At 33.0% G+C, this 19830-nt stretch overlaps 1 protein-coding gene across 4 annotated transcripts; it reads right to left on the reverse strand.

Annotated features, from left to right (window-relative positions):
• Window positions 1-11350: 11350 nt before the first annotated feature.
• On the reverse strand, window positions 11351-18442 carry LOC114379300 (MLO-like protein 12). Of its 4 annotated transcripts, none has more exons than XM_028337940.1 (14): window positions 18128-18442; window positions 17841-17898; window positions 17441-17607; window positions 16633-16749; window positions 14962-15022; window positions 14751-14839; window positions 14066-14140; window positions 13772-13860; window positions 13562-13611; window positions 13392-13432; window positions 13090-13263; window positions 12625-12660; window positions 12436-12564; window positions 11351-11995 (listed from the first exon to the last, which is right to left on the reverse strand). In XM_028337940.1, exons 1-14 carry the CDS (start codon window positions 18245-18247, stop codon window positions 11528-11530), a joined length of 1674 nt encoding a protein of 557 aa, XP_028193741.1. In that variant the 5' UTR covers window positions 18248-18442; the 3' UTR covers window positions 11351-11527. The 4 variants fall into 4 exon arrangements, with proteins under 4 accessions (XP_028193741.1, XP_028193740.1, XP_028193739.1 ...); XM_028337939.1 differs by having other exon boundaries at window positions 16633-16710; window positions 17441-17655; XM_028337938.1 differs by having other exon boundaries at window positions 17441-17655.
• Window positions 18443-19830: the final 1388 nt, after the last annotated feature.

Consider the following 19830-nt stretch of genomic DNA (forward strand, 5'->3'; position numbering starts at 1 on the left):
GTATTTGTAAAAGCCATAAATGGAAAGACTGAGTTGAAAGAAAAGGAATTTTGATATATTCAGTATATTTTCAATACAAGTTCAAATCTCCCTTTTATAGGGTAAACAACTAGGCCTGAAAAGAGACATAAGGAAAAAATATCAAAAAAGATAAATATCAAGATAGAAAGATATCTTTGACATTTATAGCATAAAGGAATAAAGTACTCAAATGATTAAAATACCATATTAGTTTTAGCAACCAAAGCCTCTATGTTCTGTTGGTTTAATTCGTCTGGTTTAATTCTTCTGGACAAAGTCATTCTGAATCATCAATTTTTCCTACAAAAAGAAAAGAGTGGGGTCAACTAACCTTATTTGCACATTTTTTGCTTGAGAAATGAGATCATCAATTTTTTTTAAAAAAATTTGTAACATGATTAAACCAATAAATACATAAAAAAATCAATGTGTGCCAATAGACCAACTAATATTATACTTTTAAACAGTGTTGTTAAATGGCGGCCATGACGGATTTTCATGGCGGTTTTTCGAAAAAATGCCACCAAATAGCGGTGGCGTGGCGGGTTTGGGATGGCGGCGCCATGGCGGTCGTGGCGGTTATGGCGGGGTGGCGGAAAATGACATTTTTTTTTTGCCTTTTGTCCGCGGTAGGAGTTGGGCTGACCCGACCCAACCCTACCCAGTTATTCATTCAGCTAAAAGACCCTCCAGCACAGCTCTGTGATTCAGAACAACCTTCCATCTAAGAGAGAACCCAACCGCGAGCCTCCCTTGCACCAGCCGCGTCCCTCCCGCACCCCACACGCGCATGCAGCCGCGACACCCGCAGCCGCACGCGCACGCAACCGCGACGACCTCCGGCAGCGACGCACCGGCACGAACGGCGGCGACGAGCTCCGGCAGCGACGCACCTGTCACGAACGGCGGCCTGCAACGAGAAGTTCACGCGGAGAAGACGAAGCTGTCGCGAAGAAGAAGGCGAAGAAGAAGACGTATGTTTTCTTAGTTTTATTTTTGCTGTTTGACACCCCCTGTTTTCTGTCTGCAACTTTTTTTTCCTTTTGCTATTTGACACCCCTTTTACTTTTAACAGTCTCATTTTTATTTTTTTCGTATTTGACACCACAATTTTTTTTTTGTTCAGTCCTCTTTTAAATGGCTGAGTTTATTTGAACTCTTTAATGAGTTTATTTGGTGTTGGTACTTGATTATTGTATGAACTCATGAAACATTTTTAGTTTATTTGAATGCAATCCTTTGTTTTTTTCAATTTCAATGAGTTTATATATATGTTTTTTTTTGTCCGTCATGACATCCGTCATTTTCCGCTACGCCATCCGCCATATTTTTATGGCGGATTTTTTACTTTCCGCCATGAACTGCCATCCGCCATTAACAACATTGCTTTTAAAAAAGATTGCATATGTCTTGCACATGATTTTTAACATGACTAAACAGCCAAGAGAACAAATTTCCTTCAATTTGTCCCTAATACTGATTTTAAATTTCTACTCATAACAAAATCAATCGAAATGATAACATGGCTAAACAGCCAAGAGAACATATTTCCTTCAATTTGTCCCTAATACCGATTTTAAATTTCTACTCATAACAAAATCAATCGAAATGAGGAGTAACTCACGCAAATCAAACTAATTAGTAAAGAACAAAAAACAAAAGTAACTCAAATTGCCTTCAACCTTTGCCCTTTTTGTAGCTTTTGAGAAAATGAGAATGTTTTGGGGATTTGCAACCTAGTATAAGGATGACTAATCAATAGTAGAAAACAATCCTCAAGCAAAATCAGCATCAACAAACTAATTCACGAAGAAGGATGGATAGAAATTACCATCCCAAATCTTTGAGTATTTCTAGTCATAAATCCAGAGTAATCTACCATTATTTTACATAGTAGAAGTTAAGGCCATGCCAGAAAACATCATGTAATAGCAATTAGATGTCCATTATGGCCAATAGACTGAATAGAAGTTCAAATTAACATTCGTAATAAACTTTGTATTTTGAAAACAATGTGACTTGACTACATGCATCAAGAATGGAGTTTAATTGGTTTAATATTATGAAAATTACTACGTTTTTTAGAATATAGATACAAGATCAAAACCAATAAGATTATTTTATAAAAACAGTGAATTACAAAATTATCTTCCTGCTAGGTGAAAAGCAAAATAAAAGTGTCATCCATTCTAGATGCGATATTCAAAAGTCAAGTTACAACATACAAAAATTACCTTGATAATTATTAGTGGAAGCTTGAGTTCTTTACTATTGATGACCTGCAAACTAGACTTTTCTACAAGTTTTCAAACCTGAATCATTTTCTAATATCAAAGCACAAAGCACAGTTGCTATACATATGATCACTGATCCGTGCACAAAAATAATTTGAGAAAATTGAAGTTAAGTTCCAATCACAAATTTCACAATTGTCTCAAAAATAGATTTTAATGTAGAATAACCAAATTTCATCACAATTGAATAAGAATGTTTTATTATAAAAATAAACACTACGAGGAACCAAAGAGGAAGAATTTGGTCAAAAGATACCTCAATATTGTCAAAAGTATCTTAGTCGGGCAATATTGATTTTCCTGTCAAGAACCATTTATTCAAGCACTTAGTAAGACTATATAAAAACAGCTGTAACATCCCATTTTTTTCACAAATAAATTTAAAAAGTTTTTTTAGTAAAAATAATAAAAATAAATAAATAGAGTAAATAATAGGTCGTAAATGTCCCTAGCTATAAATAGCAACATGCTAGGTTTTTCAGACTGACTCTTGAGCCTCCTTTGTCTCTCATCTTCGTTTTTCCTCTTCTCCTCTCAAAACCCTTTCTTTTTCCTGCAGCTCACTAAATCTGTCTCAGAAAAACGATGATCTCGGACTCATTCACCGTTGGATCGTTGTGAAATTTAAACACCAGGTTTACAACCCAATTCTGAGCATTATCACCGTTGGAAATTTCAAAATCATGTCTGAGCTTATAGTAAAACCCTTCGCATTATAGCCTTTTAATTTCTCGCAAAAACCCAAAACTGTCTCGGTAAAACTATGATCCCGGTTTCGTTAACCGTTGGATTTTCATGAAATTTGGATATGTTGTTCGAAATTCAACTGCGCACACTTCCACCGTTGGGATTTGTGAGATAAAATTCGTGGAGGGAGAAAAGGAATCGCATGAAGACAATACAAGTGGAAGTTTCAATCTCTTCTCCGTCTCTCTGACGTTTGAGAATTCTATCGGAACGGTCGGAGAAATAACTGAAGGAATCTCAGGGAACCGCTAGAGATGCTGCTATCGCTGGCTGAAGACACGTGAGTCCGCTGAGAGGTAAGGGATGAGTTATTCACAATTGGAGATTAGTGAGAACATATGTAGGGATCCTTAGAGATATCAATTGGAATGAGTTTTAGGGTGTTTTTGCAATTTTCATTTTATCCTTATAATTATTACAGTGAATTATATATGTTTGACAAACCAATTTTTGTGAAATTGATATGCTATTGTGTTGAGTGTGAACCCTATAAATCGAATGAGTTTTAGGGTATTTTTCTAATTAATATGAATTGATGAAATAAAGTAAGGAAAAATTCAAAGAGAGATATTGATTTTGTATTTTCTCTTTTTCTTGTTTTTATTAGGTTTTTATATATAATTTAAAATAATTAATGTCATAATTGAAACTGACCAAAGAGTTGATATAATTATTTAGAATTTGTGCATTGAAAGCTTACTTTGATATTTGTGATTCAATATGATGTATGCTAGCTTATATATATAGAGGTAGTTATTTATATTAATAATTTATGTAAATAATATTGTAGAGTGTTATAGTATGGTTCCAAAACTTATTAAGTGTTGGAGTTTGAGAATATTATGGTTAAATTTGATGAACATGTGTGTGTTGTACCTTATGAATATCATTAGGAATGTTATGAGATGGTGGATGTGATGTTTTGAGATGTTAAAGTGTGGACATGATATTCGATTCTGAATAAGTGGATGTGTTCAACACTTGATGTTACATTAATTATATTGTGAGCTACGAATTATACAATAACCCGACCAGTTTTTATGCGCAGTGTTAAAGAGAAAGTGTAGGTTCCTAGTTAGGAACCAGTGTTAAATTATAGCGCAATTGTGTTAAACATGTTTGAAACATGAGTGTGAGGTCGTGGTATTGTATAATTCATGAGCAGTGTTTATAAATGAAATATGTGATGAATTATGGAATAATATGTTGCCTTGAGATTATAATATTGTTATTGAGATTGAGTAAAAGTGTAAAGTAGAACATGTGTTGAATTGTGAGATACATGAAAACATGTGATGGTGGATTGTGATATTATGAGATGTGAAATTGTGAATGAGTTTTGGTTGTGAATAAGTGTGTGATTAACTCTTGATGTGACATTATTTATGTTGTAAGCTGTGAATTGTACAATAACCCGACCAGTGTTATCTTGAGAAAAGTGTAAATGCGCAGTGTTAAAGAGAAAGTGTAGGTTTCCTATTTAGGAACCAGTGTTAAATTGTAGCGCAATATGTTGTACGTGTTTAACACACGAGTGTGAGGTCATGGGTATTGTATAATTTACAAGCAGTGTCTGTGTGCTAAAATGATTTTAGGGGTCAGACCTGAATCAGGAGGGAGAGACCCTGACAGACTCTTCGGAGTGTAGGCCTTGGGGGTCACCGGGTTTGAGTGCTCCTTTAAGCTTATGCTGATCCCATATGGTTGGAGCATTCTCGCAAAACATCGTAACCCTGACTGGTCTCCCTATGATCTTACTTGGTGAGAGTGACCTAGCAAACCCATTGTTTGGTGTGTCTTGTTATGTACTCCTAAGCGTCCCAGGGTGGTTTTTCACTGACATGGTACTACATTGCATATAGGCTTGAGTCTTAGCATAACTGTCTCATGCGCTTGCTAATTGTTTATTATGAAATTGATGTGTTATTATGTCTTGATCAGAGCGTGTGATTCTTGTGTAATGTGATTGATGATTGAAAAGTGAACTTTGAATGACAAAGTGGTGAAATTACGTGAATTACGTGTAACTAAGTTTTATTTGATTTATATGATATGTGTATCTAGTTGTCTTGTTTCTCTATTAGTTAAGAATGTGATAACTCACTCCCCGTGTGTTGTTTGTGTTTGGATCCTGTGATGATCTTGAACTTTGTGTTCGAGGGAGCAGATGACTAGGTGAATTGCTTTAAGGAACCATGTGTTGAAGGGCGTCGGGACACAACGCTCTGATAGGATGTGACATTGGGGTATAGGGTTTTATAGACGGCCTTGTTTGAGCCGAAGTGAATTTATTATTTATTTAGAAAAGCTTTATGATGATGTTAGAAAGGTGAATGTGAGCCTACTACCCTCTTGAAAGGATTGTATTTAAATATGTTTTAAAAACTTGAATTAAGTTTAATTTTTTTTAATTATTTCTTTTATTATTTGTACATATATGTGTGGGGTAGAGGGTGTCACAGAAGACATAACTTGTTCTGGTGAAGTACAAGAATGTTGAACCAATCAGACTCTTGACACCCTTCCTGAGATTTAGGCCGCATCCATTGCCCAACATGTGGTGTCTGAAAATAAATATAAATAAATAATATACCACATCCATATGGTAGAGCAGTTAAATACATGAATTGCTTCAAAGAAAATTTTATCAATAGCATACTTGAAACATCCTATTAAGCTTTTCATCTCTAATGTTTCCTAGACCATACAAAGTTACAGATCTTGAACCCTACAATTCATAAAATTACAGCCTTAGGACAAAATGAGATTTTTAACTATTTTGGTTTTCTCTTCTGTTATTTTCTAAATTCAGTGTGTCTGCATTGGCTTATTTTGTGCTCAAAACAACTTATAATTAAAACCTTACTGAGAAAGATTGATGGGAAAAAAAACTTTCCTTGAAAGTTAAACAAAACCAAACAAGCTCATAAATGGAAAAAAGGTTTCACTACATACACTTTATCCTGGTATTAACATTATTCAATCACAAACCTTCTTGATAAAAATAGGGTTGATAGTGATCTGACCAACACTAGAACCCCAAGAACTATTTTCCCAAAGTAGTTGACTAGATCACACGCCAAGAAAATATTGACTACATAAAGGTTGCCCAGTCACAATCATTCAATAAAGAATCACATTTGTTGTAATTTAGACTTTAGAATAGCAGTAAACAATATGAATGTGATCAGATGTATATCAAGCTAAATTAAAAGGAAAGGAGATCAATTTCCTTCAAGTTTAATTGAATTTTTTTTATCACATGTTAGAAGGAAACCCAACAGGCCAAAGAAATAAAAATATCTCCCCCCCTTCAACAATATATACAAATTGCTTGTTGAAAAAATTGTAGAAATAAGGTCTTCCTAATTTATAATTTAGATGCCTTAAATTTGGAGTAGATCCAATTCAAACTTCAAACTCCAACAAAAGTACACTACTATTTTCCAAGTCCACATGGTAAATCATTAACCTCTTTTGTAATGCCTACCACCTACCAACCCCAAGGAAAGAAAAACATTAAACCAAGTCAAAATCATCGATAAACAAATACACCAAAACCAACAATCGATAACTCTCCAAGTTCTTAGTCTATAACACACACCCCTCTCCCAAATCCTAGCTATTCAAAGTTCATTTCATCTAGCTGAAGCTTTGAAAAATGACAAAGTAATAGGAACCAATGTTGCAACTAAAACTAAAATGCATTTCAATTCTCAACTACCAAATTACACCATATAGCATGTTCAACCTTCCTACACACCAACTTTTAAAACAGTCAACCATTTCCAATAAATACATATGAATTCCCAAAACATAACATCTCTATATCATTTTCCTTCTTAATCAAACACATTGTAAATGCAACAACGAACAAACAAACCAAGTCAAAACCAGATGAAATTGAAAAGCTTTAGACAACGAGGGAGGGAGCTCAAGGATTCTTACCTTCACAGAGGAAAAAAAGGGAGAAGGCAGCAGTGCGAGGAAGAAGGGAGAAGGCAACAACGTGGCGGTAGACAGCGACAACGTGAGACGAGGGGCGTGAACAAAAAGGGGCTTTTTTTTCCTATGTGCCAAACGAGACTTCAAGAGAGAAGAGAAACCTGGCAAATGCGAGAAATGACACTCTGACGACAACAGCTGTTCCACAGGCACGACAGTGACAACTACAAACAGAGGTTCTGGTTTTGGGTTTGAGTTCGTCTATGGAAAAGGAAAACAGAGCACTAAGTGAGACTAAGTGCGAATATTGTGTATTGGAGTTTTGTTGGGCATCAAAGAATTTAGAATGGTTTAATTTATGACAGTTTTAAAAAGATATTGTTTTAGGACAATTTAACATATAATTTGTTCTAAAAAGATATTACTTTTCAACAGTTTAAAATACAATTGTTATTAAAAGAATCTTTTAGAACCATTCCTCTACAACGGATCTAAAAAATGTATTTATTTAAAAATGTTGCCACATTTTGTTAGAACAGTGCTTTTATAATTGTTCTAAAAAGTGTTTTTTTATTAGTGATAATACCAATAATTAATGTCTATTCATATTGTGACATCGACTTCAAAAGGAGATTGTGGGAAGACTTGAAACTTATAAAGCTCAAAGTAGTAATATGGTGTGGTGCACTATAGGAGATTTTAATTGTGTAAGAAGGTTAGAAGAAAGGCAAGGGGAAATGGAGTATGAATATAAAGGTGGAGAATGTAGAGAATTTAATTATTTCATCGGTGATATGGAGGTGGAGGACATTCCTTTGGAGGGTAGAGGCTTCACATGGTATGTTCTCAATGGCAAAGCTAAAAGCTTACCTAAGAGAATTATGGTGTCATAGGAGTGGATTGAAGTATAGAGTGGGACTATGCAATATGTGTTGGATAGAAATGTATCCGATCATTTCTCCCTACTCCTTAAGAATGTAGTGGTAGGATGAGGGTATAAAACCTTTTATGACCCTTGGTGAGTGGTTGGAGGAGAATAACTTTATTGAATTTGTGGAAGCTAAATGGAAGAAAATTGAAGTACATGGATGTGGGAAATTTGTTTTGAAAGAAAATTTGAAAAAAATTGAAAGGGAGGGTGAAATGGTGGAGTCATGAAATTTATGGCAACTTGAAAAATAAAACTCAAGTGCTAGAAGAGAATATGAGTGATTTAGATAGAAGGAAAGTGTTGGGTTGAGTGAAGTGGAGATTGGTAGAAGAAAGGAGTTATAACAAGATTTATGGAAGACAATGGTACAACATGAATCCTTGTTGAGACAACAATCAAGGATGAAGTGGGTCAATGAGGGAGATTACAATTCCAAGTTTTTCCACATCATGACAAATTGGAGGAGGAAGAAAAATATGATTGGAGGCTTAAACATAGAAGGTTCATGGGTGGAGGACCCAATCCTTATTAAGGAGGAAGCAAATAATTGTTTTCAAAGGAGATTTAGTGAGGAGCATTGGTGAAGGCCACTTCTAAATGGGCTGGCTTTTTGAGAAGATACTTGAAGGGGATAATGAGGTGTTGATCGCCAATTTTGAAAAAAAAGGAGGTGAAGGAAGCAATATGGGAGTGTGGGAGCACAAAGAGTCCAAGGTCAGATGGTTATAATTTCAAATTCATAAAAAGGTTTCGGAGTGTTCTTAAACATGATATTATGAGATTTGTTGAGGAGTTTCACACAAATAGTGTTTTCCCAATGGGGACAAATGCTTCTTTTGTCACCTTCATCCCAAAGGTTGTGGATCCACAAGATTTTGGCGACTTTAGGCCTATATCCTTGGTTGGATGTATGTATAAGGTGGTTGCCAAGATACATGCAAAAAGAATCAAAGGGGTGCTTAATGACGTGATTCACTAAAGACAAAGGGCATTTTTAAGGGAGAGGTTCTTGTTACATAGTGTACTTGTGGCGAATGAGGTGTTAGATGAAGCTAAAAGGAAAAAAGGCAAGTGTTGGGTGTTCAAGGTAGACTATGAAAAAGCCTACGATTTGGTCTCATGGACCTTTTTGCTTTATATGCTATGGAGATTAGGCTTTTGTGAGAGATGGATTAAGTGAATTTGGGGGTGTCTTTCCTCTATTTCTATTTCCATCCATGTAAATGGTAGCCCTACACCGAAATTCTCTCCTTAAAGGGGTCTTAGGCAAAAAGATCCTTTGGTGCCTTTCTTGTTTACTATTGTTGGGGGAGGATCGAGTGGCCTTGTGAGAGAGGCCTTTTCCAAAAACCTCTTCAAAGGCTATTTTGTGGGGAGGGATAAGGTGAAAGTGAGGAAAATTCCTTGGGTGAGTTGGAAAACTTTGTGTAAACCAAAAGCACATAGAGGGTTAGGTATTAGAGATGTAGATGTGTTCAATGAGTCTTTGCTAGCTAAGTAGAATTGGAATCTCTATCATCATGGGGATACACTTTGGGGGAGGATTCTTATTTCCAAATACGGGGGGTCAAATTTAAATGGTAGGGGGGGAGGGGCTCTCGAATCATTCAAATTGGTGGAGGGACTTGAGAAGGGTTTGTGGGAGTTGAAATATAAAGAGATGGTTTGAGAGTCTTTTCTCTTGGAGAGTGGGAAGTGGGGCTATAACAAAGTTTTGGTTAGCTAGGTGGATGGGTGATGAATGTTTGGCCCTCAAATATCCGAGGTTGTTTCTTACATCATCTCAACAAAATGCAAACATTAACCAAGTTAGTTTGGTTGTTGATAATGTATGGAAATGGAACCTCCAATGGAGAAGGCAAGATTTTGAATGGGATGGTCTTCAATTGAGACAACTACTAGATGAATTGAACGCCCAAAATATTCTTGGGGTAGGCTGTGATAAATGGTTGTGGCTGGCTGATCCAAGTGGACAATTCACTGTAAAGTCAGCTTATGAGGCAGTTTATAGTTCACGATTTGTATCACAACCAGAGGAGGTATTCATAGAGATGTGGAAGCTGAAAGTGCTGAAGAAAGTACAATGCTTTGGGTGAAGGCATTTCTTGGATAGACAGAATTTAAGGAAGAAACTTACAAGTCCAGGAGGAGGAAGACAAGTGCCAATGGTGCAAAGAAGAAGAATCAACATCACATTTGTTCAGGAACTCTAATGTGGAAAAAGATTCAATCAATCAACAAATCTTGTATTTCTCGTGGTTATGGATCAGGAACGGGGATGTAGATTTTCTTTTATCTGCATTGCAGTTCATTGCTAACTCAGTTGCATGCTTCATAGCGATATAACATGTGAGGTGTGGAGGTATTGGACTATTGATTGGGACATTATATGCAGTGCTAACTCATAGGCAGAGGATATCATAATAACTGCAGGGCACGTAAATGCAATGGTGTTGGCGGGTGCGCTGTGGTTGGTTACATTAATTATAGACACTCACTCTGTAATATTGGATTTAATTGGTTACAATATATTTATGGTCAACTCTGTCATAAATAGATTATAACCAATTGAAGGATATTGGTGATTATGACCGCGGATGGACTGTGCCTTTGTAACAATTACCGGGTACATCTTATACCTAGCCTTGTTTAATACATATTTTGCTTGTTAAAAAATTATTAAAACCAAGTGATTAGATATAAATGATTAAAGTACTGAAGTTAAGGTTGAATCATTTGAATAATATTTGAATTTGATCTTTCACAAAAACGATTATTGGCTAAACTATTTTTTCTCAGTGAATTCTGAATTAGTCTGAATCTCTTTTTCCCAATGAAAAGAAGGGTTAGGAAAAAAAATTAAAAGTTAATGAAGCTTTGACTTGAAAAATTTAATCATTTAGCTATTCATTGATCTCTACCTTTACCAAGTTTCATATAGTAATAACCACTCAATTTCGTTTATCAAATACCCTGCTGTCGAATCTTCTAATGCCCAAAATTTTGTTATATTGATGAATGATGAATGATGATGATTGGGAAATCAAGTAAACAATGTGATCTTTGAGGAGGATCTTTCATGTAAAACCCTCAATGATAACGTATGGCTAGTCGAGCTTACGTTGCTTCATATATACCCTAATAAATGTAAATTCAACTCTAATTTTTCCTACTTGGAATTTTTCCGGCTTGATAAATTTGGTACTAAAATTTCAATTCAAGTTAGGCCAATTTGAATAATATTAGTAGTTGTTGATAATTGCATTGCCATAAGGAATATCTAGTTATATGATATATTATCGAAGATTCAAATCATGTGTCCCTATTACCTGTCTCTTTCTCCATCACTTTAATTGAAAAGGGCCATGTATGTAAGAAAGAAAAAGTAAACAATTAAGAGAAAGTCACTACATACAACAACAAAGAAATTTTCTTGCTGGTATTAATTTTCAATTCAGGGACAGAAGAAAGGGTAAGGTTAAGGATAGGTGATATGATTGATGTTGACACTTTAATAAGATATAAGAGACTAGAGTTTTTAGAAATGTCTTATAGACACAATTTCATTGAAATCAATATTACAAAGTCTCTATGGAATCAACTTAGGCAATTTTTCAGCATCATCTTCAATTATTGAACCAATTTCTCCAATGCCCCTGCTACTTCCCACATTCTTCCAGCTGCTCCCAAATGAGATCTCACCGTCATAGGTTCCTCTGGTGATGATCTTGGGATTCTCTTCCTCATCAGTAGTTTTAATTGTTTCAGTTGTGGAGTGAATCGATATCTCTTGCTTTGTGGTTGGTGCAATGCCTTTTTCTTCTTCTCCACTTGTGATGTGAAAAGGAGGGCTTGTGAGTACTACATTATCTGGGGTGTGCACACTATCCACTGATGCTCTAACTGAATTGTCACATTCTTTGGAATGCAAAGAATCTGAGTGTTTGTTAGAAATTGAGTTTTTTTTGGACAGAGATTGTTTAGCCCTTTTGTGCCAGTTTTTGAGCCCCCTAGAAACCTTCTCAGTGAAAATTTCTCTCCTCATGCTAGAACCCATCTGTGACATAACGATAATGTAATGTAAGTTGTTATAACTCATAATCATTTATTTAAATGGACCATCTGCTTTTAAGAAGAGTTTAATTAAAATACATTGACATTGTAAAACCATTTTGTATGGTTATTCAATCATGAATTGTCATATAAGGTGATTACTTTGAAAATTATATATAAGGTGATTTACAATGAACAACGTAAAAATTGTTGATCTTATAGTGTATCAAAATTAAACTATGTTGAGAATTAGCATTAATTACAGGCCAATTTGATATAATCATTGTCAAATTGAAGGCAAATAACCACAAAATAGCTACACAGCTACACCTATAACAATCCTAAGGCCAATGATAAAGTCCTTTTTGCCATTGACACAAAAAGGAAAAATTGAATCTATCAAATGAATGAAATGAGCATCTAAATGATTTGATGTATATTTACCTGAGTAACAAGTGCATAAAGGGGCAGTGTCACATAACCACAAAATAGCTGCACAGCTACACCCATGACAATCCTAATGCCAATGTCCTCTCTTTTTCGATTGAAGCAAGACCTTGGACCAAATTCATACTGTTGTTTGTGAGTAGAGTCAGCATAAAAAACAAACTATCTCAAGTACACATTACTTACCCAAGTCCAGGTGAAGAATGCAAGTTGAAAGGAGTTCTGCAAAAAATCATAAAAGGTGATATTATTAGGATGTTATGCATAAACATGTTCATTTTCTTTAAAACTAATTACATCAGACTCTTAAAATCCGTGTTATTCTATATCTCTGTAGATTACATCAATTAGGAAAGATGTAGTGTGGTTTAAATGCCTGATATAAAAGACATCAGATTTTACTTGTGTAGAGTTTTTACATTACATTTTATTTTCTCAAACAAATTTTACACTTTCTACACATTCAGGGACTAAATCAGAATTTTTGTTCTTTCAAAGACTAAATTATCACTAGTTTACACATTCAAGGACCACATTCAGGACTGAAATGGTCATTTACCCATTGTTATTACTTTAAGCTGTTGGAAGATGCTTGATTATAGTGAATGATTTTAACACTTTTATGTAATGTATGTATGTGACAATATCTACCTGGATAAGGATGAACTTGAGTAAATGGAGAAGCCATTCAGGTTGATGAAACCAGAAATGAGCATCACTAGGTGTTACAAGTAGACTTCCTTTGATCACTGGCTTTTCCTTGCAACTATCCACACACATCTTTGTTATTATGACTTGCAATTTTGTCCCAGCAAGCAAAGCAACCTTCAAGACAAAATATGAAAGCATACAAAAGTCACAAAAAAAAAGGGTAGAAGAAACAGAAGAAAAATAAAATCTGTACAATCAATTTAATGCAATGGACAAAATTATACGAAATAGTATAAATGTACCACAAGCGGAATAAATGGAAGCCAGAAGTAATTATAGAACTCTGCAAACAAAATGAAACCATTGTTAAGTACTAATGCTTTTGTTGCAAAAAATGTTTTCATGCCATGAAAATATATTGATAGATATAGAAAGGACAAGACTAGTGACAACTTGATACAACATTGCATACCATGTGCGCTAAAAAATATGAAAAGTATGGAGAAAATCCAGATCCAAATCCTGCAAGAGCATCAAAAGCTTGGGTTCATAATTTTTTGTCCTTGAAATTTAATCTTTTGTAAGTATAAAAATCTTCTTTATAAATATTGAGGTAGCCGAAACCGGTTGCCCACATGACTAGGAACCCTGTTTCTGATCTGACCATAGGGATTACCAGTACCTGATTCCCATAACCTTCTCAAAATCTTCATCATAAGTGCGACAAAGAAATTTCTTGAAGTTGAAATTGCAGCCTAAAGAAATATTAGCCTGCAATTTTAGGAGAAGAAAAGTTTTGTCTGGTGTCACAATGGAATAAGTATGTTTGACAACTTACATTATTGTAATGAGGCTCGGTCCAGAAAAGCCAAAACCTATAAAGAGTAAATTTGGTCTAAATTCTATATGCTCAAAGAGTACCATGAATTCCTACTACTAAGGGAGTTGGTACAAAATTATAGATGATTTCACTTACTGCAATGAAACCATTTCGTAGAGTGAAGTAATCATCTTTTGATACTGAGCCATAGAACTGCCTAATAAAGCAAACCTACATAGAACACTATGACTTTAGTTAGTATAGGTAAATAATTGGATGATTTTGTGGCAGTTTTTTTTTATCATCACTTTATTAGAATTAAAACACTGGTATCTTTTAAAAGTTCTAGCTTCTAACATAAAAAAATCAGATGAAATGAAAGACAAACTAAGAAAGTAAGAACATTTATTCAACTTGAGTTTAAACTGACTTCCTAATGAACAATTGCAGATAACCCCAATATTTTGAATAGTGAATCATCTTGCATTTTTTATTTTGGTTCAAATGAATCATCATTTATAAGACTATAACTCAACTACTTGCCTTGAGGTTTTTGATGTTTATAAGGATAAAATCAAGGATTTGTTATGAATTTTTAATTGGAATAAACTGTACAGATTTTTTTTATCATGTGATTCAATCATGAATTACTATTTAATTAAATTATTTTGTAATAATTACTTTCAAAACCATATGATTTTAGGGTGATTTCTAATAGTTGCACTGTAAAAACTAAAAATGTTTACTATGGAAGTATATCAAAATTAAGATTCAAAACTAAACTACTAGTGGTTGGTATATTGTCTTTTGCAGTTCAAAATTTTCATTCACATTCACTTACCATCCAAAGCAAAGGAGAATGATAGCTCCAGAATTTCAAATGACGCTTGCCAATCAATGTTTGGCCTATATACTGGAACCTTCTTGGATCTGTACAGGGAAAGTTTACAGAGGAATAAAAGTGAGTAATAGTATATGTCAAGGTTGATTTTTATTACAAAATCTCAATACAGTCTCTCTAGAATGACAAATAAATCAAGAAATTAGGTTACCATTAGCTATCTGATATTCAAGTGTTTGAGTCTCGTCCTCCCATCTTTTCCATTTTCTCATCTGTCATAGAAAATTGTAATGCCAATTGTACATCAACCCAATAAATGGTTCTCCCAGACCTTGCATCTATCTTGTGAGCTATTTGTACATTTAATGAACATGTATTTGAATACTTTGTTAACTTTAGCTCTTCGATTTTATGCCAATGTATGTTATTAACATGCTTCATCTAGCCAGGAAGAAGTGAGCATAATGGGGTTTCTTCTTAGCTTTTTCCTCTGCATTACTAGTGATTACAGTTTAGAAACACATATGATGATACTCCCTCCAACCTCGTATACATCATAAGCAAAAACATAGTCTTGTATAAGGGTGTAAATGAGCCAAAACTATTTGAGTTTATCTTGTTAAATGCTCGATCAAGCTTATTTGTTTAATAAAATTAACAAACTCAAGCTTGAGATTTAACTCAATTATTTAAATAAATCAATCTCAAGTTTTGCAAGCTTGACATTGGTAACTTGTGAATAATTCGTTTAAATTTATACTATAAAAAATTAAAATTTCATTAGTTTCACAATATCCTACCACATGTGTAACACTTCTTTTTATTTGTAGGTTACCATCTAGTATTGACATATTTTATTAAATACTAAATTGATTAAGTTAAATAATTTAAGAACTTTTTTGAAAATTAAAAAAATTTAAGTTATAAATGAATTAAGCAAGTCAAGTCAAGCCAAGCTCAAGTTTTAGTTTTTAAACAAGTTAGCTCAAGCTTTTAATTAAACTTGTTTAAGTAATTGAGTCAAACTTTAGTCATTCATTTTTTTTTTCACAAGTCAAGCCTAAATCTTTATTGAACTCTGCTCATTTATATCCCTAATCTTGTATGTTGGACTTAAATATAAGTAAATCAACTAATTTTGTCATACTTAATGTTATCATTCCTAAAACATTCTTCATTTAATTTTAATTCTATTTTTAATGACTCTTATTTATTCATGATAACAAGTTCTAATGAAAGATATTTTAAAATAATCTTATTTTTTTACTTGAGATTAATAAAATTAAATAATGTTAGCTAATTTTTTTAATTAGTGTGAAAATACTTATAACTAAATCTAAAGAAAATACAATACAAATGAAATACAATGTAGATGGAACATTACAGACAAACTGATCACAATAACTGACTAATTAAGCTACTTATTTCAGGTTATAATAAAGGGTCTAACGACTATATATTAAAAATATAAAATACTTTTACATTCTTATTTAATTAAGCATAATGTTATATAATTTTTAAGATAATTATTATAAAAATTAATAAATGATTATTATAAAAATTAATAAATTTATCATATTATAAAATAATCTTATTTTTTTATTTGAATCACCGGAATATGGATATATCATTTAATTTCGGAGCATAATTATTAAATGATTAGATTCACCGTGGAATAATCAATTCTTTTTCTTTAAGCTATAATCACAAGAATACTAAATATATTCTTTGAATTATAAATGTTGAAAATGATATACCTCATATTCAAACTTCTACTATAGAAAAGCCGGTGTATGGTTCTCAGGTTACGTGTTATGAAAACTGTTATGTGTAGACAAATTCTTCTCTCTAATTTCTACATGATTGAAAATGGTGAACATACCTTTGCCTTCCCAAGGCACATTGTCAATGTGCAGAACAAAATGTGAAACACGGCCAAAAAGGAAATGAATATGTTTAGCTGCAGGATTCCATCACTTGAAATTAGACTAACCATGCCCTACATTCATCAGCAATAAAAAATTGATGATGTATATATCAGTTGTTCAGTATAACTTCTGTTACAGATTATGTATACGCAAAAGGAGAAGAAATAAGGAACGAAAATTTTCTTTAACTTGGTAAAACTGATACATTAGAAATAAACACGTACAACAAGGAATATTAAAATAATAGACTCCATTTTGGTTTTAAAATTTCAACAATTAATTAAAAATTAATGATTAATATAGTAATATATTTATTTTAAAATTTATCATCAAAATTATTTTATTATCTTTTATGATTTTCACTTTCTTTTTTCTCAAATAAATCTCTCCTTTTTGGTAAAGTAGGATATTTTGGACCGAGAATCAGAAAATAATTATGAGATATAGATATTAAGTTAAGGCATTAATCTTTCTCAATAAAAAATGTTTCTTGTTCACATACTCAGATTGAATCTCAAATTAAAAGATTAATTATCTATCAACTATACCATATACCATATCATAAGAGAGAGTAAATATCTTAATTAATTACCTTTATATTTCTTTCTTATTTATTTGTATGAATTATTACTGTATATGTTTATGGATTGAACATAAAATAATATTTTCTTCAAAACTGGTCTGTAGTTTTTTTATCTATCTACGTACTTTAAGATGGTGTCAGCATGAAATTAAGATTAATTATTATTAAATCAATCTCACCTTTGCTTCACAATAGTTGACTTCAATTGTGGATTCATTGGTAGCAGGTGCTACGTCCAATCCTGAGGTTGAAGTACGAGTAGCTGATCCTGTGAAGCCCACAACATCCTTACACGGGAGAAATGAATTTGCCACACCCTTGCTGATGCAGATTTTTGATATTGGCACTTCCGATATTGTGAGAATAAAGGACATGAAACCGAATTTCATCATTTCTATTATTCAATCCGAAAAACAACAAATACCAAAATTAAGCTTTTTCATCGATCAAAACAAGTTTATTTCACAAAAAAACTGATCAAAGGAAACGTTACCCATCAATGAAGAAAGTAAAATGCAAGTAGCAAATAAAAGATAATTATAATAATTAAGTACATTAATCCCACAGATGCGCACAAACCTGTTTTGGTTTTAGTCAAAGCCTTCCCTAGCGATTTTCCTTTCCCTTTCCTCAAAATCTGGAGCATATATATATATTATACATTCAAAACCAAAACTATAGGTCAGAATGAAATTTTGAATCAATTTTAAATATCTACTCAATAGAAACCAAAATAAAAAAGTAAAAATTGTTATCCTTTAGCCACATATCACTTTATAATAAGAGAACAAAGACACTTGTGATTTCTAACCTAGCTATTACACTTGTTATACATGTACAGGCATAATTACCCGTATATTTATTACCTCAGATAATTTGTGGAGTCCACCCTCAATGATCAAAGATATCATAAGAAAGAAGAAGCAAAAGACTGAAACAGCCCATGTTGGCGTTTCTTCAAGGGATCTTTCTTTTCCTATGTCCATAATCGCCTTTGATCTTCGTTAGTTTCCTTAGTTTCTGCCAAAGATATTCTTTGTATATCTTGAGACAAGAGAAGAGAGCATGCACCTCTTGTTATTGTAAGTATGCATACATATGCATGATAATATATGATACTATGGTTAAGTGAGGGCAAAATTAAGGAGGAGAATTTGCTAAAGAACTGTGCCAAGCTCAAGTGGGCGAGGCTTGGTAACACCAACATTGGTGTTATGATCTTTATATAGAGGTGATATGTGTGGTAGTCACATACACGAGGGAAGTGATTTTCCATTAAAGTAATAGCATACGAAAGAAAAATTAATAAACTAGTTCTACAAGCAACAAATAGTTGTCTGTTTGTTGAATCCCAAAACTCCGTACACCGTACAATATGCTGAATATGGCTTGTTTCTAACATGTCAGAACTGTCAAATGACCAACTTGATCACTTCAGCAACGTGTCGGCCGCGTACTGCCAAATTAAAGGCACAAAATACATTGACTAATGACTTAATTATTATCTATGATTATTGGACTAATCAATTAATTAAGAGTTTAAAGAGAAAAGTATGTGAGTATATATTATGGTACGTATATATATAATGCAGAAGTTGGTGAGGTTAATTTTGAGATGGATTTTTTAATCTTTTAGCCTAGCTTTAGTGTTTACTAACAATTTTGGATTACAAATTTATGTAATATCTATAAGATTTAATAAACATATTTATGGGGTGGATGTTTAAATTGGTAGTATCAGAATTCAAAAATTAAATTGCATCAGAATGCAGTCAACAAGGTAAAAGTAAAAGAAATGAGAAAGAAATTTAAACACAATCAAACGTATTCATAAAAAAATGTTAATTCTTGCAATATAATAAGATAGTTTAATTATTGGAGTTTAATGAATACGAAATGTTAATGTAAATTTTTTTATACTATTAACCAACTAAAAATTATGTTTAATATAATTTTTAAAATAATTATTATCAAAGTCAATAAATTTATCGTATAAATATAATAATTTATAATTAAATAAAAGTATAAAATCACTTTAGATTATTAATTCATATCCTATCTTTTCTAGTTATTGTTGGGTGGCAATCTAAAAAAATTATATATACAATCTAATTAGTACGTTTTAATTAAATTCTAACAAATACTACCTAATGGCTATCGTTTAAGACTTTGACATGTTCCAATTAATTAGCCTTTTACATACAAATAACTTTCAATAACCATAAAGAAATCCTTATCTCAAACGAAAATTCAAGATTATTTGGCTAAGTCTCGAGGTTCTTTAATTGATTTCATGAAAGACTTTCTTCAACTAACCTTGAATCAGTAGCAGGTCAATTACAACACTTTAATGTTCATGATTTTTGACTAAACTATTCTCCTGATGTTTCACTCGAATTAAAACCAATCTTCGATCAGCCTCCTTCGTGACGGCTAACATACACTTCGAACATGTTTACAATCAACCAAAACCTAGAAAGAGAAATTAAGAAGCCATTAAACAGCTCCATGCGCACAGAACTAAGGGTTCAATTGTGAGCTACTATTGTCGCTTCTTATTAATGATTCA

The sequence above is a fragment of the Glycine soja genome, chromosome 12, assembly GCF_004193775.1.
Source record: "Glycine soja cultivar W05 chromosome 12, ASM419377v2, whole genome shotgun sequence".
Taxonomy (NCBI): domain Eukaryota; kingdom Viridiplantae; phylum Streptophyta; class Magnoliopsida; order Fabales; family Fabaceae; genus Glycine; species Glycine soja.